The 10,266-nt window shown below is 35.5% G+C and overlaps 1 protein-coding gene across 2 annotated transcripts in view; it reads left to right on the forward strand.

The window, feature by feature from the left end:
* rapgef4b (Rap guanine nucleotide exchange factor 4b) overlaps window positions 1-4,316 on the forward strand; it is a 77,152-nt gene extending 72,836 nt beyond the window's left edge. For both annotated transcript variants that reach the window (XM_056459425.1, XM_056459426.1), the window contains 5 exons: window positions 956-1,006; window positions 1,095-1,182; window positions 1,282-1,346; window positions 1,816-1,870; window positions 4,103-4,316. In XM_056459425.1, coding sequence (XP_056315400.1) covers window positions 956-1,006; window positions 1,095-1,182; window positions 1,282-1,346; window positions 1,816-1,870; window positions 4,103-4,230 — 387 coding nt within the window. In that variant the 3' untranslated portion in view covers window positions 4,231-4,316. The remainder of the gene's footprint in view (window positions 1-955; window positions 1,007-1,094; window positions 1,183-1,281; window positions 1,347-1,815; window positions 1,871-4,102) is intronic.
* The last annotated feature ends 5,950 nt before the right edge of the window (window positions 4,317-10,266 follow it).

Here is a 10,266-nt window from a genome sequence, read left to right on the forward strand (position 1 = left end):
TGGACAGCTTTTCCACTATTACCAGTTTGCCCAGTAGCTCGCCATGTATGTCGGCAGATTTGAGACGCAGAGAGGAGTTGACCGCGATGACGGGGTTTGAGTCCAGCGAAGAACGCTTCCAGAAAGCAGTTAAAACAAAAACATAAGGCAAAAAATAAAATAAACAAGTAAATAACAGGGTGAGAACATGGTAAAATCTGAAAACGTGGTGAAAATCAGGCCGATCCAAGGGGTTTTCTTTTGCTGTATTGCTTTTGAAAACATTGTCGGTTGGGTTTAGGGAAGGGGGTGGAAGCTGTTCAATCGGTGCTTTTGAAAACACTATCGGTTGGGAAGGGGGTGGGTGGGTCAGTCAATTAGTCAGTCGACAGCGGCCTCTGGTGGACTTATGCAAGAACAGCAAGCGCGAATGGCACTCGCGAAAGAAATTTGAGATCTCAAAAAGCGTACACAGCAGCCGCTGGCGAATTCATGAAAACAAAAACTGCAAAAAAAAGTACCCCTTGCGATGTATTTCGCGCCCTCCAGAAATGTTTACGGGGTACATATCCATAATGAGGCTAGGTTGAAATTGTTTGTGAAGACAATCATCTATCGTACCTTTAACATGAAGTCCTTCCGTATGACGTACAATCAAATAGGTAGAGCTTTGGTGATAACTAAGCAAATATTTAATTGCAATTCTAGAAATGACACCAAAACCTGGTCAAAAATGTTCACATTTACATAAAAACTGACCACCTGTTAAAACTTTGTGTAGGTGTTTTTATTATTAGACGAATTGTGACCTTAACATTAAAGCCACAGAAGAGGTTTATTTATGCCTGTTTTGATTATAAAAAAATTATAATAATCATTATCACATTACATTATTAAATACTGACTTGCATTATGGGTGAGTGAATATGAAAGTGTCAATAATTCATGTGCATATTTTTTCTTTTTTCCCCCTCAGAAACTGCCTAGTAAATTTAAGAAGTTCTACGCAGAGTTTGAGAGTTTACTAGTAAGTCAGATATTTTACATTTCATCTCTCTCTAAGGAAATGATATTTTTGTGTTTGAGTCTGATTATGATTCATCTGTCGCTCTCAGGATCCCTCCAGGAATCATCGTGCTTACCGTCTCACTGTGGCCAAGATGGAGCCGCCAATCATTCCCTTTATGCCCCTCCTCATTAAAGGTGTGGGCGGGGCTTAACCACAATATTATTGATAAGACATGACTGATTGTTTCAAATATTATTCCGTTCTGTTCTACAGCCTATTTCTTCTTATTTCAGACATGACGTTTACCCATGAGGGGAATAAGACTTTTATTGACGGACTGGTGAACTTTGAGAAGATGGTGAGCTTTTTATTGTTATCTGCGAAGTGTTATATTCACTCAAAAAATGACTTTTACTGCTTGTTGAAGCTAGTTATTTAAAATGAGTTGAATCAACACAGTTTTTAAGGTTTTCTTTGAGACAACTTAATTGTTTTATGTTCAATCCACTTAAATTTGTAAAAAGATTAAGTTAAGTCCAATTTGTGTTAGGACATGACGGAATTGAGTGGAACCCAGTATTTTTTTTATTTTGCTTCTCTTTAGCTTACATTTATTTTATTTCACGTTTAGTTTCAGTAATTAGTACTTACTTAAAAAAGAATTCAGTTAGTCAGCAAGACAACATTGTGAAGTTTATATTTTTTAGTGTTTACATTTTATTCTAGTTCTTAGTTCTGTATTTAAAAGAGTTTTAACTAACAATTACTAGGTCTGTGACCAGCCAATACATATGTGTTTATATGCATTTTTATTTTTTTGTCATCAGCGGCTGATTGCTAACACAGTGCGAGCGGTCAGGCATTGCAGAAGCCAGCCCTTCAGTGAGTCCTCATACATATATGTATATTTAACTTGTTACTCAAACATAATCTGTCTCAATATACCATGCATGCGGAAAGTATTCATAGTGCTTCACTTTTTCCACATTTTTTTTAATGTTACAGCCTTATTCTAAAATGGAATAAATACATTTATGTCCTCATTATTCTACACACAATACCCCAAAATGACAATGTGAAAAAAAACATTGTAATTGTTGCAAATTTATTAACAATAAAAAAGCTGAAAAAAAAAACATGTACATAAGTATTCACAGTCTTTGCTCAATACTTTGTTAATGCACCTTTGGCAGCAATTACAGCCTCAAGTTTTTTTTTTAAATAATGCCACAAGCTTGGCACACCTGTCTTTGGGAATTTTTGCCCATTCCTCTTTGCAGTACCTCTCAAGCTCTATCAGGTTGGATGGGAAGCGACGGTGTACAGCCATTTTCAGATCTCTCCAGAGATGTTTAAATGGATTTAGGTCTGGGCTCTGGCTGGGCCACTCAAGGACATTCACCGAGTTGTTGTGAAGCCACTCCATTGATATTTTGGCGGTGTGCTTTGGGTCATTGTCCAACCGTCGCCCCAGTCTGAGGTCAAGAGCACTCTGAAGCAAGTTTTCATTCAGGATGTCTCTGTACATTGCTGCATTTATCTTTCCCTCTATCCTGACTAGTCTTCCAGTTCCTGCTGCTGAAAAACAGCACAGCATGATGTTGCCACCACCATGCTTCACTGGAGAGATGGTATTAGCCTGGTGATGTGTGGTGCCTGGTTTTCCAAATACAACGCCTGGCATCACTCCAAAGAGCTCAATTTTAGTCTTATCAGACCAGGGAATTTAGTTTCTTATGGTCTGAGAGTCCTTCAGATGCCTTTTGGCAAATTCCAGGTGGGCAGTGGCTTTCGTCTGGCCACTCTACCATACAGGCCTGATTAGTGGATTTCTGCACAGATGGTTGTCCTTCTGTAAGGTTCTCCTCTCTCCACAGAAGAACACCTCTATTGATCACCTACCTGACTAAGGCCCTGCTCCCCTGATCACTCAGCTTATATTGCTGGCCAGCTTTAGGAAGAGTCCTGGTGGTTCCAAACATCTTCCACTTACAGATGATGGAACTTTCAGAGCAGCAGAAAATTTTCTGTAACCTTCCTCAGCCTTGTGCCTCAAGACAATCCTGTCTCTGAGGTTTACAGACAATTCCCTTGTCTTCATGCTTGGTTTGTGCTTTGACATGCACTGTCAACCCTGGGACCTTTTATAGACAGGTGTATGCCTTTTCAAATCATGTCCAATCAACTGAGTTTACCACAGGTGAACTCCAATTAAGCTGCTGAAACATCTCAAGAATGATCAGTGGAAACAGAATGTACCTGAGCTTAATTTAGAGCTTCAGGGCAAAGGCTGTGAATACTGATGTACATGTGATTTTTCAGGTTTTTTATTTTTAATAAATTTGCAACAATTTCAAAATTTCTTTTTTTCATATTGTCATTATGGGGTATTTTGTATTATGGGCTATGAATACTTTCCGCATGCAATATATATATATATATATATATATATATATATATATATATATATATATATATATATATATATAATACAGTACAGAATTGGTCCTCATTCATTTCTTATTGTACAATTATATACTGTATGTGCTACCTATAAATGCTACTGTACATCAAAAAGACTGCTCAATCAAGTCCTATCCATGACGATCTGATGTTTATTTGGGAAAACTTAACTTATGTTTAAAGGCAGAAGAGCAGGGATCTCTGTTATATCACAAAATATATATGTATAAAATATGTATAAAAATATATATATATATATATATATATATATATACACAAATTCAAATACAATGATGATAATTCCAGTATTGCATAGTGTCATATATATCTGAATTACTCACAACACATAAATAATGCAATAAACATTAAATTGATAACTTTAAATGCAGCACACAATACTCTAATGGACACTGCTGACAATGGAAGAGACAAAATTAGATAATAAACTGTATATAATACAGACATTTTAAGCATGGTCTTTTAAGGATTTACAGTTTTTTCCCACTATAAATTATAAAGCATTTCAACATGCTTATATAAATGAATAAACAGGGCATGTTCTAATTAACAGGAAAAAATGCTGAATGCAGTTTTATCATTTGACATTTACTTCTGAAGCTGTTTGTATTAACATTGTCTCGCCTCCGTCAGATGCTGAGGCGTCTCCAGCCAGTAAAAATCCACAGGAAGTGAGGAATTATGTGCGTCAGCTGACTGTGATTGACAACCAGAGAACCCTTTCACAGCTGTCCTTCAGACTGGAGCCAAGGCGGGGCTAAAGACCAATGCTGAGTCTCTTTCTCTCTCTCTCTCTCTCTCTCTCTCTCTCTCTCTCTCTCTCTCTCTCTCTCTCTCTCTCTCTCTCTCTCTCTCTACCTACTGTATATCCAGTTTACAACAGTACAACTCAATTTTACGTCTATCGGCTGCCAGAGCAGTTGAACACCGACTGTATGTGCTATCACTGCCAACTCAACTATGTGTACAAGATGCATTCTCATACAACAACCGGTCAAATTTGGCATTGGTTAGGTTTTTAAAAGAAGGTTCTGCTTACCAAAGCTGCATATATTTGATCCAAAATACAGTAAAACTTCTGAAATATTGTCACTGTTTTAAATAGCTGTTATCTTATTGAATGTAGATTAAAATGTAATTTATTCCTGTGACTGAAAGGTGATTTTTCAGCATTATTACTTTATCACTGGAAAGAAAGGTCATTGGATTTGGCACAATATTTTAAGGTAACTGGTTGCAAACAATAAATGAATAAAAAAGTGGCATTCTGTGGGAGCTGCTCTTGCAGTATGGGGGTCAAAGGCGCTCTGTTGAGGGCTGTCTGTTCCCTGTATGAACAGAGGAGGAGTTTGGTTTGAATTGCCGGCAATAAGTCAGACTTGTGCATGTTAGACTCCGGAAGGGCTGCACTTTGTCACCAATTCTGTTTATAATGTTTATGGATAGAATTTATATGCCCAGCTTGGGCTGGAGGGGGTCCAGTTTGGTGAACACAGAATTTAATCTCTGTTATTCGCAGATGATGTTGTTCTGTTGGCTTCATCGGACATGGACCTTTAGCATGCACTGGGGCAGTTTGCTGCCGAGAGTGATGGAGCTGGGATGATAATCAGCAGCTCCAAGTCCAAGGCCATGGTGTTCCACTGGAAAAAGGTGGTTTGCCATCTCCAAGTTGGAGGAAAGTCCTTACCCCAGGTAGAAGAGTTCAAGTATCTTGGGGTTTTGTTCACGAGTGAGGAAAGGATGAAATTGACAGGTGGATTGGTGCAGCGGCAGCAGTAATGTGTTCAATGTATCGGTCTGTTGTGAAGAAGCTTAGCTCAAAGGCAAAGCTCTCAATTTACCGGTCAATCTATGTTCCCACTCTCACCTATGGTCATAAGCTTTGGGTCATGACCAAAAGGACAAGATTTGGAATACAAGCGGTCGAAATGAGTTTCCTTTGCCGCTGCTCCTCCACATTGAGAGAAGTCAGCTGAGGTGGCTCGGTCATCTGTTTCGGATGCCTCCTGGACGCCTACCAAGGGAGGTGTTCCAGGCATGCCCCACCGGGAGGAGACCTCAGGAGCGACCCAGGACTGGAGGAACTATGTTTTTCGGCTGGCCTGGGAACGCCTCAGCATCCTCCCAGGGGAGGTGGAGGAAGTGTCTGGGGAGAGGAAAGTCTGGAGTTTTCTCCTGAGACTGCTGACCTCGCAACCCGGCCCTGGAAAAGCAGATGAAAATGAATGAATGAGTGAATAACTAAATCGAATTTGTTTGTTTAGATTCAGCCCATATAAACGGTTGCAACCACTTACCTTAAAATGTTTTCAGTAAATCCAATGAATCATTTTTTTCAGTGTACTTTAGTGTCAGGTGATCCTTCAGAAATCATTTTAATCATCAATTATAATTGGTACTCAATTTTTTATAATGTTTCTAATAATCATCAGTGTTGAAAACACTTTTACAGTGCTCTATAGTTTTGTGGAAATTAATACATTATAGGATTCTTTGATGAAAACAGTTCATAATTTTAAGTATATATTCAGTAATATCACATTTATGGCATACAACAAGCTCTTTTTATGCTCTTTAAAGTGAATTAACTCAAACAAAGGAGGCTGAAAAAAATTTCAGACGGCACGTTTTGCATCTTAACTCTTCATATATGTATGTATGTATGTATGTATGTATGTATGTATGTATGTATGTATGTATGTGTGTGTGTGTATATATATATATATATATATATATATATATATATATATATATATATATATATATATATATATATATATATATATATATATATATATATATATATATATATATATATATATATATTTACACATTTTTTTTACATTATAAATGTCTTTACTTTCACTCTTGAACTATTTAATGTGTCCTAGATTGTATAATTTCTACAAAAATATGAAGTAATCCAACAGATTTCAACACTAATAATAATAATAACAACAACAATAATAATAATAACAACAACAACAATAGATTTTTTTAAGCAACAGATAATCATATTAGAATAATTTCTGAAGAATGTGACACGACTGAAGTATTGATGTTAAATAAATTTGCTTTGAATCACATGAATACATTTAATTTTAAAGTTATATTCAATAAGAACACATTTCTTTTAAATTGCAATAATATTTCACAATTTGAATAGTTTACTTTCTTTTGATTCTTCAAAAAATTGCAACCTTGGTGAGCAGAATAGTTTTCTTTCAAAACATTACAGTAAAAAACTGTACTGATCCCAAACTTTTGACCAATATGTGTGCTTGTATGTTTGTGTGTGGGTGTGTATGCGAGTTGCATGTCAATGACTTTAGTATTAAGAGCTACCATGTGTGTGTGTATGCATAAGTGTGAAGTGTGTGTGTGCGCGAGTGAGCAAAATGCAGTCTACTGTACGCCCTTTGATTCAGTCGTGTGAGGTCATAGTTACAGAAATTCTCATTATTACTGTACTGTAGCCATTGCCTGTGCTCAGTCCTACATTTCTATCATCCCAACGCAAAACAATCCTAAAATAAGAGTTTAGTGCAAGCTACATATCATGAATACAAACTGACACCGGCCACAGAAAATTTATCATCAGTTCTCTCCATAAAACCTTCTAGGCCTCAATGTTTTGTGGTACAAGTTTCAAGTCATACAGTATAAATGTTAGTATTCTGGCTCAAGGACTATTTTTTTACCACTGGTTCAATTATGTGCTAGTAACTTACCTCTCGCCATAGCCTGTAGCATTATTGATGTCATTTTGTACATTGAGTTATATTTGCATATTTTTGGGTTGGACCCATGTTTTTTTGCTAAGTTATCATAATCGGTCTGAGAAGGCCTTTGTTTGCTCTCATCCTGCCGTTTGGAAAGTGAGATGCTGTGTGTGCGTGTGTATAGGGCACTTATTTTCTTTTAGGAAAATGTCTACGCCTGCCTTGTAAATAAATGTACCGTTGAACACTTGTCGTTTGTGTGGTTGGACTTGCGACTCCAAACGAGCGTGTTACTTTTGCTACTCTGTTTTATTGCTTTTTATTTTATTTTATTTTTTATTTTTCATTGAGAAAAATAAAGGATTAGTTCACCCAAAATGAAAATCCTGTCATCATTTACTCAGCTCAATGAGTTTATTTCATCAGATAAAGAAACAAAAAGAATGGTGTTATGTGAGTTAAACGTTTTCTTTTTGGGGTGAACTATTGCTTTAATATTGGATGCTACATGCATATTCAGGTACGGAACTGAAAAGAATATAATGTTTATTTGTATGCAAATATACTAGCATACAATCACATAGGACTATACACTACAACATTCAATTAAAACATTATAGTGCTGTAATATATTATAATGCTTTGACACTACTAAAGTAAATGTATCGTTCATATAAATGAGCAATTTCAGCGTTATGGATGTGACATTTGCAGTAAAATCTCAAAACTTAAATTCACATATAAAGTACATTATATTGAAACAGCTGTTTATATTTTCCAAAACAACTAATCACAGAGTTCTGGGAGCAGAAAAATATCAATCTGTGAACATTTTGTAGATTTTAAATGAGGAAAATAAAGAAGCGTTATGGATGTGACCAAAAAAGTCTGCAAGTATACAACATACTTTGTAGAAATTCTGTGAAGTAACCTGCACAACCCAAAAGAAATAATGCTAATCAACTGGATAAGAGTTGGCTCACTATAGAACAAACATGATTGATTTTATTTTATTTTACATTTTTGCATTTATAAGGGAAAAGCTTTGTTATGCATGTGACATCTCTCCGTTATGGATGTGACAGATGTGCTATTGGCACTTGTGTGACTTTGGTAAATCAAATATAATAGTTTGAAAACATTGACAGAGACATTTTTGAGTATTTTTACAGTACTTTAAAATACAAGCCCACACAAAAAAAAAAAAAATGTAGAAAGGGATTCGCTATTTTGGTGAAAACATATATTGACATTTTCATAGAAATGCTCAAATATATTATTTTATAATGAATGTTGCAACAGTATTAAAATTGGTCCAATTGGTTAATGTGTATTATAGACCTCAAATCCTAATTTATTTGATCAAAAATGCTAATTGTAGTATTTAAGTAATATTGTGACATATTATTTTATTGGACATATTTTGTAATATGATTCCATGAAGAATTGTGTGTGTTTACTGAAATAAAATATGAACAATACAGCATTTATTAATGATAATAATGCATTATTAAAATCCAAATCTTGGTTAAGGCAAGAACTAAGAAAGTTAACAAGGACTAACAATGAACAACTTTTTTTTGTCATTAATGTTAACATAGATGAATAAATACTGTACTAAATGTATAGTTCATTGTTTGTTTACATTAGTAGATTCATTAATTAATGGAAAGCTCATTGTAAAGTGTTACCATTTCATTTTGTTTTAAAATAGTAGCTTTTTTGTGACAATATTTTAAATGATTTTTTCCTCTCTGTGATACAAAGGTGAATTATTGGCTTGGTTTTCCAATCTTCAGTACACACATTGCTAATTAATTCATTGTTGTAAGCTGAATTAACATTTTTAATCATTATTATAGAACCAAAAGTGCAAAAATAAATACTACACTGTAAAAAAAAAAAAGTTGACAGCTTAAAATGGGCTATATACACACAGACTTTTAATTTTCAGCCTTTCCATTCATTGTCTTTCCATTATAAAATTGTCACGTTTAAGATCTGATTTCTTTAAAAATCAGCGATCTTCATTGCCTGTTAGATATATGATATGAAGTGGGTCTCAGATCGGACAAGAAGCACTGCATTAAATTCAGTTTCCCCCCTGCCATGTCTTTAAAATGTGACAGTTTATTTTATCCCAGAATTTCTGCGCTAGCCTGTTGCTACTAAGGGTGCTAGTGGTTGCAACGGTCTTTCATCTCGATTTACACTTGAACAACTAAATGAATGCATAAGTCTATTTAACTGAATGTATTGTAATTACATTACAACATCGATGCTGTAAAAACAACCTTGTGAAATTGAAAATAGTCACATTAAGCTTTCACCAGAAGTTTATCGTTTGCTTTAAAACTCATTGAGCCCGTTGTAAGGCAACTTACAGAGCTTTTTCGAGTTGACTCAACTTAAATACTTGGGTTGAAAGTTGAGACAACTCAACGTAATAAATGTTATTTTTAATCCGTCTGTCTATCGGTGAATCCTAAAACAAATATATATCACAATTTCCACCAAAAAATAAATCCAATCAAGTATGTCAGCATTGATAATCATTATTGATCACCGAGCAGCACCAACAGTAACTGATTCTAGAGCAGCTTTATATTAACTTATACAATGCTATCTCTCTGAATGCACATAATCACATAGTCAAAATAATATACAACGTTTTAGTTTATGTATTTACATCTTAGCATTTAATACCCTACCCTTTTCGTTGGCTGTCTGTGTCCGTGTAGAGGCGCTGTTGTCATTGTCATTAAATGTGTCACACCGTTATCTGTGCTCAAGAATTGACACATTCTACTATGGCGAATCCTTTGCTAATGAATATTCATAAGCTGTTCTGATAATATCGCGTTCATTGGCTGAAATGCTGCCGCTAGTAGGAGGGCGCTAATCTGACAAATGAACGATCTCGTTACGACGCAGAGGGGTTTGAATCATGAATATTAATTACGCTACGTTTAAGACACTCCCATGTGTTGCGTCTGTAGGTCGTATTTAATAAACATAACCCATCCTTTACCGTAGTAGGATTCATAATTTGTCCAGCGGTCCCAAGCGAGT

This window comes from Danio aesculapii, chromosome 6, assembly GCF_903798145.1.
Source record: "Danio aesculapii chromosome 6, fDanAes4.1, whole genome shotgun sequence".
Classification (NCBI taxonomy): Eukaryota; Metazoa; Chordata; class Actinopteri; order Cypriniformes; family Danionidae; genus Danio; species Danio aesculapii.